Here is a 17,078-nt window from a genome sequence, read left to right as displayed (position 1 = left end):
GTGTTATGTTTAATTTTAGTTTTAGTTTGTTTAGTCTAGTTTCAATGCCTCGCAAATAATCATGAAATAGTTTCACAGATGGAAAATATCCCTATAGGCAACTCATTTTCTTCATATAGAGATGTTGTTGTCCCTTGTGTAGGCGACATTTTTACCCAAGCCCATATTACGTAGCACATGAATGTCAAATACACCCCTCCCCCACTCCCGTTTACCCCTTTTAATATCTTCACTCTTTCCGTCTGTCATCTCCACCCGTCTCCTGGACTGCCATTTCCTCTCTCAGCTGATAATTGGATTTGAGTCCGGGATCGTGGTCCTGTGGGATCTCAAATCAAAGAAGGCCGACTATCGCTACACTTATGATGAGGTAGGCAAAGCTTTGTTTCTCACCTTGCTTCCGGTATCTTTTAATGCTGGCCTGGAATTGAAATTACCTATTCATGAACAAATAAGCCGCGCGAATGTTTACTCCGACAGCAGCTCGCTTTCGGAAAAATAAGCGTTTCAATACCTGTAAAAGTCCCCAAAACAATAAAAAGAGAACAGTCTTGTTTCATCTATGAACGGTAGCAATTCTATTAAATAAGAAAGAAAATGTATATACTGGACTAATGTTTTTATTGCTGGTGGGGTGCCGATAAAGCGAGGGACAGACCTCTGTCAATGTTTTTTCCTTCCACAAGGGGGCAGGATTTACCCTTTGTCAATGTTAGCGCTTTGTTACAGCTTCAACTGTTGTTAAAGCGCTATACATGTATAATCCAATAAGTATGTACAGCCGCCCCCATTTCAAGCTCACCTCACTCTAGACCCATATAACTTAGGAATTAACTCTTTTTTTTCTGATGAAAGCAGAGTCTAAAGTTCCTCACGCTGTAATTAAATGTTTATGTAGTCCTAAAATGCAATATTCTGTGGGTCCTGCAATTTGTGTGAAAATGACAAAAACACACACATTTTTGCATATCATCTGGCAGTGAATGAGTTAAGGTATTGCAAGAAGATTATAGATTAGTTTTATTTACCTCACAATTATGATCAGTAAAAATAATATCACATGTAGGGTCTTCAGATACAAGTTTAGTTCTGTAAATAACACTTGAAATGCTAAACGTTCACATCACAAATCATTTTTCCGCGTTGAAGTGAAAGGAAAATGACATTGATCTGTTCCACTTATTTTTGTGTGTGTTTAATATTAGTTTTTTTTCATAGAAAATAACCAAGCTAGCAGAAGGCAAAGTTGTGTTAGCATTTAAAATACACATTGTGTCTTTATTTTTGTCTGATATTTAGTTTGACAGTCAAGTCAACCGAGACTGTCGTAGAATAGATTGAAGATTGTTTTTATTTTTTTTGAGGAAGTTGATTTAATATTTTAATGATATAATCTGCGACTAATTGAGGCAAGGCATTTATTTATTGGCAGTAATTTATATCTGAGCACACCGGTGCAGTTTTCTCCAGGGTGAAGTTCGCAGCTTGCATATTAATAGCATAACATGGTTTTGCAAACCTAAACTTTCCAGTGTACTCAGCCTCTCCCGTTGTTGCGGTGCAGGAGAGGCTCTATAAATAAAAGAAAACACAATAAAACAGAGGCAGTGTCATGATGCCCCGTGGACTTGTGTCAGACCTTATTGGCTTGCTTGCAAAATTGTATTCCTACTCAGGCATTTGCAATATTTGTCGGGTATGTTGCTTCGGCCAAGTGCAAGCAAGCAGGGGGGTTTAGGAGATTGCGTTTTCATTATTTTATTTATTGATCTTTTTGGGGGTTTGTATGTTATATCGTAGTGTTTTTTTTCTTCTCAGAGAATCATTCTGAACGGACCTTTGTCAGACCCTGAATGTTTACATCTTTTTAATTGATAGCGAAAATTAATTCAATTGCTTTAAATCAAGGGTGTCAAACTCTTTTTTTTTTTTTTTTTTTTTTGCTGCGGGCCACATTGTAGTTACGCTTCCCTCTCGAGGGCCGTTACGAATTTGGATCATCAGAATGTTTAATCTCGTCCACATATTACATATGGAGTGGACAACAAATGAACTAATTGACTGCCATTTCCAAATTTATTCAGGAATTGAAAATATGACGTGGAGAGCCATTCCCGAATTTGTTTGTGTTTTTTATTGTTGGTGAGGTGCCAATAAAGCGCTAGTCAGGCCTTTTGTACAGCTGCCTCCATTTCAAGATCAGATTACTCCAGACCTAAATGACTTAGGAATTAACTCTTTTTTTTCTGATGAAAGAAGAGAGTCTAAGGTTTCTTCTGCTGCATTGGATATTTATGTAGTCCTAACACTAAATATTCTGTGGGTCCTGCAATTTGAGTGAAAATGACAAAAAACATGGCACTGGAGTGGACACGTTTTTGCACGTCTGGCAGTGAATGAATTAATGAATAACTAGTTTTCAAATTTGAAGTGAAAAATAATGACTATGAATGTATTGTAGTTTCTATATCACAATTTGAAATTTTGGTTCGGACTTTAGAGAGCGTTATGGTACTTGCCATCCTTGCTTTCACAGGCCGAATAAAATGATGTGGCGGGTCAGATCTGGCCCCCTGGCCTTTACTTGGACACCATTGTTTTAAACAAATCCGTTCAATTTCTGATACAAAAGTAATACACTATTTTTTTTTTTCTGGAGATCAGGGGGTAGGGGGTGTCGATAAAGAAAGCAAAGAGTAGTGTGGGAAAACTTCCATTGCACGTTGTTGGTAATTACACGCAGCTTCAGCCACCCTTGTTAATTTGGTCTGCAGCCTTGTCCACAACAGCAACAGAGGAAAGGTCATTGAGCAATCAAAAGCTGCGATGCGCCGCCGCGATACGCTAGCATTGTCCCCGGCGTCCTTGCGTGGGCAACAAATGGAAGTTTTAAAACAGCGCATTCCATTGAGATGCGACATAGTGGGGAATAACCTACGGACATTCCACAAGAATGCAGAAAGAGAGAGGGAATAGCTCAGAGGCAAAGAAAACTGCGAAGGGACTTGATTTAGATTCTGATTTTTTTTTTTTTTTTTTTGTTGCCTGGAGTCCTCGCCCACTCCGGTCTGTGGAGAGATGTCAAGACAGGGGTTTAGAGAGCACAGATAAGCTCTTTTGGGGTGGCTTTCAATAAGACCACCGGAGCAGTGTAAAGATATGAGCTTATTTGTGAACCCTCCCTGTACCAGATAGCAACTGGAAATGAGGTAAATCCACTCCTTTTTTCCAATATGCTGCGACCAAATTATTGTCTGTCTATTACAGTCTATCTGATTTGTTTTTGCAACCCACTGATCACACAGTGAGACAGTCTAAGCCAAGGGGGTACCCAAGCCCGGTTCTTAAGAACGATACAAAGACAAAATGTTTGATATTATGAGGGGGTCAATTTGTTTTATGATGAGGAAAAATGTTCTGCGTTTACGGCCATGAAATGGTTCATGACAAGTATTGTTTCAAGAAGGAATGTTTTTTTTACTCATTTACTGCCATTCACGAATTTATTCGGGAATTGTAAATATGACGTAGAGTGCCAGTTTCTGAATTGTTCTGTTTTTTTTTTTTTTTTTTTTATGCTTGCGGGCCGATGAAGCGCTGCTCATGGCCTCTGGCAATGTTTTTTTCTTTTCCACAGGGGGCAGCATTTTCCTTTTTTTCATGTTAGTGAAGTGCCCCAGTTTCAGCTGTTGTTTAAGCGCTATGTAAAAAAAATTGTATGTATTGCATTGTATTTTGGACAGCCACCCTCATTTCAAGCCCATATAACTCCACACCCATATAATTTAGGAATTAACTCCTTTTATCTGATGAAAGCACAGAGTCTAAACTTTCTTACGCTTCATTGAATGTTTATGTAGTCCAAAAAGTCAAAAAGTTATGTGGGTCCTGAAATTCAAGTGACTACGACAAAAACCCTGGCACTGGAGTGGACACATGTTTGCACATTAGGCAGTGAATGACCGTGAAAAACGTGGGATTGCCGTATTTGTGAAAGTGTTTTCCCCTTTTATTTATTTTATTTCCACTCACACAACCTTATTTTGTGATTCCCGTTGATTCCGAAATTGCTTTGATCCAAAAACACGCTCCTCAATATCACCATCAAAAAACCTTTCCGAACCGCACACACAATGTCACAATTAGCATTTTAACGAACAGCCATACAAATCCAATTGGAAGCTAATCACCGTTGTTTCCTAGGCAATCCACTCAGTTGCCTGGCATCACGAAGGCAAGCAATTCGTGTGCAGTCACTCAGACGGGACGTTGACCATATGGAACGTGAGAGGCCAGGGCAAGCCCATACAGACAATCACCCCCCACGGTAAGCGTTTACATCCTGATACCATCACCAAACTTCTTCTGTCTTGTCTTCGGATTCTTCTCCCTAAACAACAACCACTTCTGAATCTTCTGATTTCAAACCCCCACCTGCTTTTTCGCCCCCGGACCACTTAATTTCTCGTCTGACGCTGCTTGTATAATTACTTTGGACTTTAATGTGCAATTATGCAAATTTCCTTTGACGGTTTTAAGACAGGCTTAGGCATTCTTTAATTGTGTCTTCCTGTTGATGTAGTTTGGAAACACACGGTTTTATAGATTATTTTTATTATTATTATTCCGACCTTTAAATCACGGCGGTAATTTTCATTTCTTCAGTCGCAATTTGTATTTTTCATTCAGTTACCCTATTTTCCGGTGTATAAGGCGCACCGGAGTAGTAGGCGCACCCCAAATCAATGGTGTATTTTTTTTAACTTTTTCCATATATAAGGCGCGCTGGACTATAAGGAACATGAGAGTATGAGACGCACCCCTAATGAATGGTGTATTTTCAAACTTTTTCCATGTATAAGGCGTACCAGACTGTAAGGTTTCAAAATATAATATATGAATATACAAAAGTTTTCCAAATATAAGGCACACCACATTATAAGGCACTACAGTAAGCAAAAAAATGTTTTAATTTGTTTAAAGCATTTTTGTTTTTATTTTGTTAAAAAAAACGTGGATACCATATTTTCTGACTGGAGTTAGACACTACTTCTTGATGCTGTGGACTGCAAATTTTCCCATTTTTGGACAATTAAAGGTTTTCTAGTTCTGATTTTCTGATTCTGATTTTATGGGGTTGGGATGGAGTCGGTGGCTGCTGACAGTAGTCAATATTACCTCACGTATAAGGTGCACCTATGTATAAGGCGCAAAGTCGTCTTTTGAAGAAAATTAAAGCTTTTGGGTGTGCCTTATACACTGGAAAATATGGTAGTCTGCAGTGTAGTGGGGATGAACAAATGCATCGGATGGTGTAAACTGAAAAGCGACTTTTATTCTCTTGTGTTCGATTTCAGGCAAACAGCCCAAGGATGGCAAGAAGCCAGAGCCTTGTAAACCCATTCTCAAAGTGGAATATAAAACTACCAGGATTGGGTAAGCGCCGTTTGTGTTAAATTCTTTTAAGCGGGTCGTTTTAAATTTGGTTAATGGCCAATAAATAAATTTGGAATATTGTGCAGAGACTTCATTCATTTTATGGAACGAAATTCACATTTTATGAGAAGATTCCGAATTTGGAGGTATTTTTTTTCTTGGAAGAAAAAGCATTTTATGTCATTTTTATCCTTGCTCTTATTTGTTTAATTTACAAAATTTACATTCACTATAATTGATTAACTACTTGAAAACTAGTCAAAAACCATAAGAAATGCAACGGATGTCATGCCAGGTACTCACATGCAAAGCAGTGAGTTCCTGGCATTACAGCACTGCTGTTTTAGTGCATACAGTGCTGCTGTTTTAGTTATCAGAATCAGAATCATCTTTATTGCCTAGTATGTAGAACACACAAGGAATTTGTTTCCGGTTGAACACGCTGCACTAGTATCATCATCAAAAAAAAAATGCAAAGAGGCACTATACAGTTCTATTTGGGCTACTGTTCAAAGAGTTAATGGCTTGGGGGAAGAAGGTGTTTAAATGTCTGCTGGATTTGGTGCGCATGGATTGGTAGCGCCTGCCTGAGGGGAGTAGCTGGAAAAGGTGGTGGACAGGGTGCAGAGGGTCCAGTATGATTTTCCGCACCCTAGTTTGGATTCTTGCGGTGTGCAAGTCCTCGAGAGTGGGTAGGGTGGTGCCAATGATTTTTTCCGCCGTCCTGTCTGTTGAAGTCGGATTTTGTCCGTTTTTGTGGTGGCCCCGAACCAAACGGTGATGGAAGAACACAGGATGGATTCGATGACAGCCGTGTAGAAATGTAGCAGCACCTCCTGTGGCAGGCCATGCTTCTTTAGCAGCTTCAGGAAGTACATTCTCTGTTGGGCCTTTTTCAGGATAGAGTTGGTGTTGACCTCCCACTTCATGTCCTGGGAGACTGTGGTTCCCAGGAACTTGAAGGTCTCAACGGTTGACACGAGGCAGTTGGATGAAACAGGGTTCAGTTTCCGTTGAACTCACCTGGTATAAACTGAGATGTATTTATTTTTCTCATTTTGCATTACCCCAGGGAGCCCTTCATGATCCTGTCCGGCGGTCTGTCCTACGACACGGCGGGCCGGCGGCCATGCCTGACGGTCATGCACGGCAAAAGCACGGCCGTCCTGGAGATGGACTACCCTATTGTAGACTTCCTCACCCTGTGCGAGACACCGTACCCCAATGGTGAGTCGGCGCGTTCCTCCTGCCGCTTTCCACGTCTGTTTTCTTTAATTACGCTCGCGCCGTACTAATAAACGTGAAATTTCCCTCGGGGACTTATGGAAATTGCATACTCACGTCGTCTCACGTTGCCGCGCAATATCGCCGGCGTCGAAATGGAATTAGCATATTTTCCACATGTTGAGGAGCTGAAACAAGTGGATGCGATTGCAACATAATCTGCGGCAGAAGAATCTTCATTTGGCACACTCACAGCTACGGAATGGATTAGCCAGCACATTATGTAACCGAGGCGACTTCATTATGTCACTGGCAGCCAGTTGATCTCATCTGGTAATAGACATCACCGAGGATTATTACATTGTACGCATCTGTGTGTCTGGCTGCCGCCTTGACTGATGTGCTCAAGTGCGGAAAAGACACAAATGTACCAGAAGAGACAATCAGCCGAAGATTATACAGTCTCGTTATATCGATATCGGTTATATCGATAGTACTGCTTATTACGATACTATTTCTATAAACGCAAGGAGAAAATTTACATGCCGCAGGATCGGATATATCGATAGTCCGGTTATATCGATATTTTTTCCGACTCCCGAGAATATCGATATAACGAGACTTTACTGTACTTTGTTTTTTACACCCTTTTGCACAAATGTTTCAGTGAGACCTCAGCTATCACAAATAAGATTGCGGATAATATCACTGTCGGGAACCAAATAGTTCTGTTCACACAATTTGTGAAACAAAATGTGCTTGACTTTTTCCCTCACTTCCTTTTGAATTGTATTGTTAAATCGGCAAGCTTGACATTAGCTTGATGCAAATGTATAAGGAAGAAAGGTGCATCAGCGCAATGCGCCGAAGCATATGCAGAACTGTCGCAGCTTGGAATTGAAGTGGATTTACTTGGGACAGAAGATTTGAGACAATTTCTTTTCGTCAATGGATGCTACAGTTTCATGTTGTCTGAAACATCTAGCTTGTAGCAGACGTGCACATTTCACCATGATGTCCCTGATCCACTGGTGAGAAGGACACTTTGATCCTCTCCTCTTTCATTTAGAACTATTTCATACAACAAAGAGGGTGCAGAAAGTGCTTACGATTAAATAACTGTCTGTGTATTTGTGCTGTGTCACATTATTTGTTTAGTTTGTTGTTGTTTGACTTCAAGATGGCGCCACGAGGGTGTCTGCCTTTACAGCAGCTTCTGTATTTTGTTTTTCTACTTCTTCCTTTTCTTTCCTCTTCCTTTAATCACTTTGCTGCTGTGAAATGAAAATTTCCCCACAGTGAGACTAATAAAGGTTAATCCAGTCCAACCCAATCCAATAATGTGAAACACCAAGGGAAATTAGCCTAAATGCAATTAGAAATCTTCACACATTTTATTATCACTTGGAACCTAAAACAACGAGTGAGAAGACTAAGGTGCTGATGTCAGTCGTTAATTCTTCTATGATGTTTTCCATTCTAAGTTATCATGAAGCTAAACGAGTTTGTGAACTGAAGCTTAAATTATGTGGATATTTTAAAGATCTCACGTAGTAGCTGACATTTGGAAGCCATTTGTTTTAATTCAAGAATTGTGTCATTTTGTCTCTTGCAGACTTTCAGGAACCATACGCTGTGGTGGTCCTTCTGGAGAAGGACTTAGTGGTGATTGACCTAGCACAAAACGGGTGAGCATGCGCTCCCTCAGGGAACATCCATATCAGAGGCATTCCAATTGATGATGTGTTATCGCTCCCTTTGAACAGTTACCCCATTTTCGAGAACCCCTACCCACTGACCATCCACGAGTCGCCGGTGACTTGCTGCGAGTACTTCGCCGATTGCCCCGTGGACCTCATACCAGCACTTTATTCGGTTGGCTCGCGACAGAAGCGCCAAGGTTACAGCAAAAAGGTACGTTGTCAACCGTTGAAAAACAGTGTCTGCTCAACTTTTATGACTGATTAAATATGGCGCTGATACATGAAATGTATTATTTCGTCTGTGTAAGCTCTCAGTCGTACAGGAGTGGTCCATCGATGAAATGTATTATTATTATTATTATTATTATTATTATTATTATTATTATTATTATTATTGTGGTTGTTGTGGGTCAACTGTCCAGAGCAATGGAGATTGTGGGAAAGAGGTGAAGAAGCGTGCCCAGGCAGGCTAGAGCGGCTGGAGAAAAATGTCAGGTGTGATAGAAGGGTTTCAGCTAGGAGGAAAGGAAAAGTGTATAAAATAATGGTGAGACCAGCCATGATGTTTGGACTGGAGACAGTGCCACTGAAGAAAAGACAGGAAGCAGAGCTGGAGGTAGCAGAGCTGAAGATGTTGAGGTTTTCTTTGGGAGTGTACATTAGAGGGACAACTCATATTAGAGTCTTTGGAGAGAAAGTCAGAGAGGCAAGACTGAGATGGTTTGGACATGTCCAGAGGAGAGAGAGTGACTATATCGGGAGAAGGATGCTGAACCTTGCACTGTCAGGCAGGAGACCGAGAGGAAGACCGAAGAGGAGGTTTATGGATGTGGTCAAAGAGGACATGAAGGTAGCTGGTGTGAGAGAAGAGGATGCACAAAACCGGGATAGATGGAGGACATTGATTCACTGTGGCGACCCCTGAATGGAAAAACCAAAATGAATTATTCAAACAGCCTTTTGACCTTCTCCCTTCTGTATGTTCGTAAAGCAGTATTAAATATATTTGTATTTCTAACTACCATATTTTCCGATGTAAAACACGCACCGGAGTAGAAATGCGCAGCCCCAATAAATGGTGTATTTTCAAACCTTTTCCATATATGAGGCGCACCAGGCTATAAGGCGCAGGGTCATCTTTTGAAGAAAATAAAGGCTTTTGAGTGCGCCTTATACATCGGAAAATATGGTAAATCGAATAATTATTTTCATCCTTTGAAAGCAGATCTGTTATTTTATTAGGTATCCACCTTTTGTATGCTCATGATATTTTATCAGTCGTTTCATTCCCTCAAGAGAATGACTCTGATGCAAAAGACAACTTTTATTGCCAAAGGCAGATAAATACGCCATTCAGTGCCAGTCACAATAAAATGCTGAAGGCGCACCTCTTGGTCCATTAATGAGGCGGAACAAAACAATAGCCATCGTAGTTTTATTTTTTATTTGACTTGTACTGGCTGACGGTGTTATAAAGGTGACAACAACAACAAAATTGAGAGTGCAAATCATACCTCCAGTGACATCAACAGCTTGATTAGTTGCTTGTGGTGCAAAGACCAGTGTCAGCATCCTGTTAGCATTTCATCGCTTCTGCACAAGGACATGATGTATTAGTACATAATACCCAATGACTTCATTATACCGGCTCATAATTCCTACCCTGAAACAAATTCCAGTGTCAAAGGTTAGTTTCCGCTTTTATTTATTTATTTATTTATTTATTTATTTATTTATTTATTTATGTATTATTTATGTATTTACATATCTATTTATGTATCTATTTATTTATTTTTTTTTGTAGAAGTCATTGGAGGCTTAGTTATCTACTGGTAGGAAAATGCTATCTAAATAATTGCTGGCATAGCAATTGCAAATACGTACTATATTTTCCGGTGTATAAGGCTCATTGGCGTATAAGTCGCACTCCCAATGAATGAAAACAGTTTTCCAAATATAATATAAAAATATATATAAAGGTTTTCCAACTATAAAGCACACCGCGGTATAAGGCGCTATAGTAGAGGCTTGGGTTACACACAACTTCTTCTACAGGGGGAACTGGAGTTGGTGACTGTAGTTGCGAGACTTGTTGTAGCTCAATATTACTGCACATATCAGGCGTCTTTTGGAGAAAATCAAGGCTTTTGGGTGTGCCTTATACACCGGAAAGTAATCTAATATTTGAGCTCTTCCCCTGCACTTAAACGTGATCTCATTGACCTGCTGCAGCGTACTTTCAATGATTGTGTTGTCACCTTCCTTTGTGAGCATTTTATCAGTTTTCACTCAAAGGATATCAAACTGAAGCGGATGATCAGGGGTGTGAATCACACCTAAAGAACAACGTGAGTCATCCCGGTGGCCGTTTTGTACGTGTCGACGTGTTGACAGCCAGTGTGGAGGCACGCGCCGCGCAACGTTGATTCAATGCTTTTATTGGTACGTCATTGACGCTAATGGGGCACGCGCGCATCTGTGTGTGTGTTGGATTCCAGGAGTGGCCGATCAGCGGAGGCAACTGGGGTCAAGGCACGCAAAGCTACCCGGAGATCATCATCACTGGGTACGATAATCACATCGCTAGTTAAACTCTGACATGCAAAAAGTGTATTCTTCAATGCTTGCGTAATGCTCATGCAAACAACAAAAAACTAATGGAGTGAAAAAAAGGCAGTCCAAGGAATGCAATTCTCATGCATGTAGCAAAGAGTTCAGCACACGGAGTGCTAGTAAATAATGCATTTATTCTACTTCAGTCTTTCCTGACAAACCGATGCAATAATATAATGTACAATATACATATATATTACAAATTAGTCCAAAAAAGTCTCATTTTTATCTACTGTCCTCTCCTCTTTTAATTCTTCTAGGCATGCAGATGGAACGGTGAAATTTTGGGATGCTTCTGCAAGTGAGCTCTATTTTTTTTCTTTTCATTTAAAAATGAAAAATACACACATAAAAGACAGTCTGAAATTTAATTAGGTATAAAAAAAGGAAGTTAGTGACAATACAATCGTAACTACTGTATCTTCCGATGTATAAGGTGTGACGGAGTATAAGGCGCACCCCTAAGGAATGGTGTATTTTCAAACTTTTTCCATATATTGTGTAATACAGTAAAGTAAACTAATTCAACATTTTGACCTTCTACCTACTGTATGTTTGTTAAGCAGTATTAAATATATTTGTTTTTCTAACTACCGTATTTTCATAAACCCCCAATGAATGGTGTATTTTAAAATGTTTTCCCTATATAAGGCTCACCAGACTATCATGTGCACCTTCAATGAATGAAGAAAGTTGTCCAAATATAATATATAAATATATAAAAGTTTATAAATATAAGGCCGCATTATAAGGCACTACAGTCGAGGCTGCGGTTAGGCACTACTTCTTCTATGGGGGAAAATGGAGTGCTGACAATAGTTTTGAGATCTGTTGTGGCTCAATATGACTCCACATATAAGTCGCACTTGCATATAAGGCACAAGGTCGTCTTTTGAAGAAAATCAAGGCTTCTGGGTGCACCTTATACACCGGAAAATATGGTACTTATATTACTCTACTTATATAACACTTATGTGTTGTGTTGTGTTATATATGTTAACTTGGCACAACATGGAAAAAAAAGCCGCACAAAATATTTGCGTTGTGTAACTTCCCCGCCACCGTTCTTGTGTTCTGACATTGACCCCACTTTCTGTTTTCCTTAGTAATGCTCCAGGTGCTCTACAAACTGAAAACGGCCAAGGTGTTTGACAGGAGTCGGTCCAAAGAGGACAAGGGCAGCACCGAGTCGTCCGACGAGGACCCTTTCGCCATCCAGTTGATGGCCTGGTGCGCCGAGAGCCGTATGCTCTGCGTCGCCGGAGTGTCGGCCAACATCATCGTCTACCGTTTCAGTAAACTGGAGGTCACCACGGAGGTGGTTCAGGTAAGGGGAAGCTAGGGATGTCTCTTTCTTGTTATTTCAAAACTCAGACACACGCACAAGCAAGCTAGTGGATGACGGTATGGTTGCCATGCCAACAGACGGAGCAGTGAGGAGGCCAAGCTAGATAATCATGATGATCTGCGTTGATTGCGATGTATGGGCGGTGTGCTGACTCACAGTTCAACAACTTAAAGCCAAGCGCTGTTTAATGTTGTGAGGATATTTTTATCACATTTTTTTTCCAATGGAAGGGATGCTCACTTGTCACTCACAAGGATGTTGCCGATAGCAACGTGCTAACTTGCTGGCAGATGATTTGGATTTTGCTAGCACCTCTTTTTTTGCTTTCTCTCCTTTTGTGTAGTTAATTAGCAAACAAACGTGAAATTTCATTTGCAAATTACTTATGCACGTCCGCTCCCCCATTTGCACCCCCCCAAAAAATAGAAGATGAAGCACAATGTCAATTGAAGTGAAGTAGAAAATGTCTCAAATTATTTTTCTTTTAACATTCTAGCTGCTTGAGGTGCGAATGCAGTATGAACTGAACGACATTGAATCCCCCGAGGGGGGAAGTGGGGAGCACACATTGCCGCACCCCAACTTCTCCGCTTCTCCGAGTGGGCCGCCTTCACTTCCCAGCAGCAACAACTCTGACGGAAGCAACACACCTTGTCTCAAGTAAGACATAGGAACCCCTTGGCTTCATTCTCAAAATCTATTGACATTTATTATTTTGCTTTTTTTTGTCTTCAGGGTGCGTAGTACTCCACTAAAGCAGTCTGCTGGTTACCAGGTGGACTTGGTGGTCCAGTTGGTGTGGGTGAGCGGGGAACCCCCCCAGCAGATTACAAGCCTGGCACTCAATTCTTCCTACGGCTTGTAAGTCGACGCATCAGATAATGTCACTGGGGCAGTAACTGCAGTAGAGAGATACATAAAGATGTATTTAACTAACAAGAGCTCATCTTTTCATCTTTCTTTCACGGTGTATATACATTTACTTAAGGTCCACAATGAGGCGCTCTTATTAAGTAGCCACCACTGGCTGTTATGTCATCCTTAACGCATTCACTGCCAGACCATGTGCAAAAATGGACGATTGTATTAAAGGCATCCGCTGAAAATCCCCAAATTTGCATGATAGCGTCATGAAGACTTAGCTATGAATGTGCATTTAATTCATTCACTGCCAGACATGCAAAAATGTGTCTACTCCGGTGCCAGGGTTTTTGTCATTTTCACTCAAATTCCAGGACCCACAGAGTATTGGGTTTTAGGATTACATCAACATTCAATACAGCGTCAGAAACCTTAAACTATCTTCTTTCATCAGAAAAAAAGAGAGTTAATTCCCAAGTTATATGGGTCTGGAGTTATCTGACCTTGAAATGGGGGCGACTGTACAAAATACAATACGATACTTCTCCTTGATTTATATAGCGCTTTAACAACAGCTGAATTTGTAAAAAAAGTAGGAAAAACTGGAATAATCAAAATTCATTCTTGCTGTATCGCCATAACTAGTTTGTAGCAATTATTTACAAAAGTATCAGAATTTACTTTACACAATGTTTATTTTTTGGGGGTGTTTTGTATTCTATTCAGGGATGAGGTGGGCTTGGGGGGAAAAATATATATACCATGCCGTTATACCAAAAAAGGGTTGGAGGAACGTGTACCTCTTAACATGTTTTTTTTGTCCGTTTGTATGTAAACCATCCTTTTGCAGAGTGGTGTTTGGCAACGTCAATGGTGTTGCAGTTGTGGATTATATCCAGAAAACAGTGGTGTTAAACCTTGGCACGCTCGAGCTATACGGATCCAACGATCCATACCAGAGACAACTGCGCTCACCCAGAAGATCCCGACAACCCTCTGGAGGTAACGTATATTTCATCCTTTTTTTTAAATAAAGCAATCACATAATCGTACATTAAAATCCTTATATAATTGGTAACTCAACAAGATATCTTATAAATAACATCTGTCTAGCAAGGTGACCCAATATATCACTCCCGTATGGTCCGAATATCCTTCCAGGAATAGATATTTCAAAAGAAACTATTTTGCTACAACAATGAACATGTCAACAAGCACAGTCATAGATTCTTTATCATCTGTGTAGAATTACATTCTATATGTATCACTCCGGTATGGTCTGAATATCCTTCCAGCAATGGATATTTCAAAACAAACAATTTTGCTACATCAATGAATATATCAATAATCGGAGACATATATTCTTTATCATCTGTGAAGAATCACAGCCTTGCAGATGAGCTGACGCGGTCTTCGTGTACATTACAGCAGCCGAAAGTCAGTTTTATATTGCCTGCAGGTGACCCAAGCGCATACAACAAAAGGATGATACATTCTATTTATATCACTCCTGTATAGTCCGAAGATTCGCGAAGTTTTAGCAATGGTCACACTGCCACCTTGTGCTGGCTCGTTAGAGTTCGCTTTAACTTTGATGGATGAAGCGCTAACGTGTATACAAACTGTACACCCTTGCGGAAAAAAACCCACGGTCACGCGCACACACACGCGTGTGTACAGAGCATCTGGTGTCAAGCGGCGGGCTGGCACCTGTCGCCGCTTGGCGTGCGCGAGCAGTAATCAGGCGTCCAGCTGCGCTTCCCTGTGCCAACGTGCTGCCGCCTGCTTGCCCTTCTGCCTCATTGGATCAGCAACACACATATATAAAGATCAAGACACATTAAAGGAGTACCAGTGCTTCCTTGAGTACAAACAATGACAGAAATGATTTGAGGGTGTTTATTTAGACGCATTTAATGCTTCGTCATCATCTTTTAATGACTGCAAGTATATCTTTTTTTTTGTATCATGATGAATTAATCGTGGGGGGGCGTTCACAGCTCCCATGACTCACTCAGCTGCAGTGATATCCATTGTGGAGGATGAATAATATATGCTTAAATTACTGAGTGGCGTATTCTCTGTTTCAGGGCTGTGCGACATCAATGAGGGTTCGGCCACCTCGGAGGATCGCTGCAAGTCTCCAACGTCAGGTAACGTGTCCTTTAACTCATTCACTGCCAGACGATGTGCAAAAAAATGTGTCCACTCCAGTGCCAGGGTTTTTGTCATTGTCATTCAAATTGAACGACACACTAAATATTGAGTTTTAGGACTACATAAACATTCAATGGAGTGTAGGAAACCTTAGACTCTCTTCTTTCATCAGAAAAAAATCGTTAATTCTCAAGTGTGTGTGTGTCTGGAGTTATCTGAGGTTGAAATGGGTGCGGCTGTATAAAATGCAATGCAATACATACATGTAGCACTTAACAACAGCTGAAGCTGAAACAGGGCGCTAACTTAGACAAAAGGCAAATGCTGCCCTTCGTGGAAGGGAAAAACAAGCAAATTCAGGAATGGCGCTCCACGCCATGCTTTTCAATTCCCGAATAAATTCGGGAATGGCAGTGAATGAGTTAATTTTCCAAACGCTTCATGTTGATAAAAGATGTCTAAAATGGAGGCTCGTGTAACAAATATTCTCACAAAAAAAAGGCTCACAAATCTGACTTTATATTCATACCGCCCCCAACCATAAAATTGTCATTCTATCTCACAAATCGAACGCTCGGCTTGAATATTACCCTGTTCAGTCTTTTTGTGACCGCTTCCATTTTCCGTGCATTTTATGTTTTCCTCCTCGAATATGCACAGCTCAATAGACAGGAATAAATGGCTTTCATGGCTTTTGCCAATCCGTGCGATAGAATGGAACTGCGGAGATCCAGTCGAGTTAATGCAAAGTGATGAAATAATGATGGCGGCAACCCATTTTGCTAGACAGACCGATTAAACTATTCAGAGTAAGTCACACATGCACGGCGATAAACTGGGGGGAGAAAAAAAAAACATGGCTTTTGTCACGAATCTCTTTTCATTTCAATATTTTATGACACAAGGTCCTTTTCAAATCAACGAAATGCATGACAGCTATATTCATACAAAGTCTGATATCATACTGTTTTTACATATCTGCATGCATTAACTCATTCACTGCCAGACATGTGCAAAAATGTGTCCATTCCAGTGCCAGGGTTTTTGTCATTCTCACTCGAATTCCAGGACTTGTTGATTATTGAGTTTTAGGACTACATAAACATTTAGTCAAAGTCAAAGTCAGCTTTATTGTCAAATATGCTAATACGCATGACATACAGAACAGATGAAATCGGACCCAGCGTTCAATGTACTTATAATGACTTTAACAAACATAATAAACACGAAAACGCCAATTTGCCGGGAGAGAGAGGAGCCGCTGCGACGCACAACAACACAAAGTGACAAAATAAAACACAAAAACAAGAAAAATACAACAACAAAAAGGAAGCCTCATGAGAGCGCTTGCTGACGGCTGCCTACTCAAGCGCCATCTTGGGGAAAAACTACTTCATGTAGCGTAAGAAAACTTAGATTTTCTTCTTTCATCAGAAAAAAGAGTTAATTCCTAAATTATATGGGTCTGGAGTTATATGAGCTTTGAATGAGGGTGGCTGTCCATAATACAATGCCATACATACTGTACATAATGGTTTATATAGCACTTTAACAACAGCTGAAGCTGGAACAAAACGCAAACATGGAAAACAGGGAATTGCTGCCCCCTATGTGGAAAGGAGGCCAGAGCGAGTGCTTTATCGGCACCCAAGTATGAAAAAATAAAACTCAAACTAATTCAGGAACGGCGCTCTCTGTCATATGCCGAATAAATTCATGAATGGCAATGAATGAGT

At 40.5% G+C, this 17,078-nt stretch overlaps 1 protein-coding gene across 4 annotated transcripts in view; it reads left to right on the top strand.

Moving 5' to 3' along the window:
- Positions 1–17,078, top strand: part of LOC148883784 (syntaxin-binding protein 5-like) — a 54,765-nt gene that overhangs the window by 30,621 nt on the left and 7,066 nt on the right. For all 4 annotated transcript variants that reach the window (XR_016118491.1, XM_089022186.1, XM_089022185.1 and 1 more), the window contains exons 8-20: positions 287–370; positions 4,204–4,327; positions 5,358–5,436; positions 6,509–6,663; positions 8,276–8,348; positions 8,427–8,574; positions 10,862–10,929; positions 11,237–11,277; positions 12,083–12,303; positions 12,821–12,984; positions 13,060–13,185; positions 14,036–14,187; positions 15,276–15,338. Coding sequence is in view for 3 of the 4 variants with exons in the window: in XM_089022186.1 (XP_088878312.1) it covers positions 287–370; positions 4,204–4,327; positions 5,358–5,436; positions 6,509–6,663; positions 8,276–8,348; positions 8,427–8,574; positions 10,862–10,929; positions 11,237–11,277; positions 12,083–12,303; positions 12,821–12,984; positions 13,060–13,185; positions 14,036–14,187; positions 15,276–15,338 (1,498 nt within the window). In the remaining variant the exon portion in view is untranslated. The remainder of the gene's footprint in view (positions 1–286; positions 371–4,203; positions 4,328–5,357; positions 5,437–6,508; positions 6,664–8,275; positions 8,349–8,426; positions 8,575–10,861; positions 10,930–11,236; positions 11,278–12,082; positions 12,304–12,820; positions 12,985–13,059; positions 13,186–14,035; positions 14,188–15,275; positions 15,339–17,078) is intronic.

The sequence above is a fragment of the Hippocampus bargibanti genome, linkage group LG19 (genome assembly GCF_051943395.1).
Source record: "Hippocampus bargibanti isolate YZ-2025 linkage group LG19, ASM5194339v1, whole genome shotgun sequence".
NCBI classification, from domain to species: Eukaryota; Metazoa; Chordata; class Actinopteri; order Syngnathiformes; family Syngnathidae; genus Hippocampus; species Hippocampus bargibanti.
The sequence above is the reverse complement of the archived record's forward strand: the minus strand, read 5'-3'. Positions and strand labels throughout refer to the sequence as shown.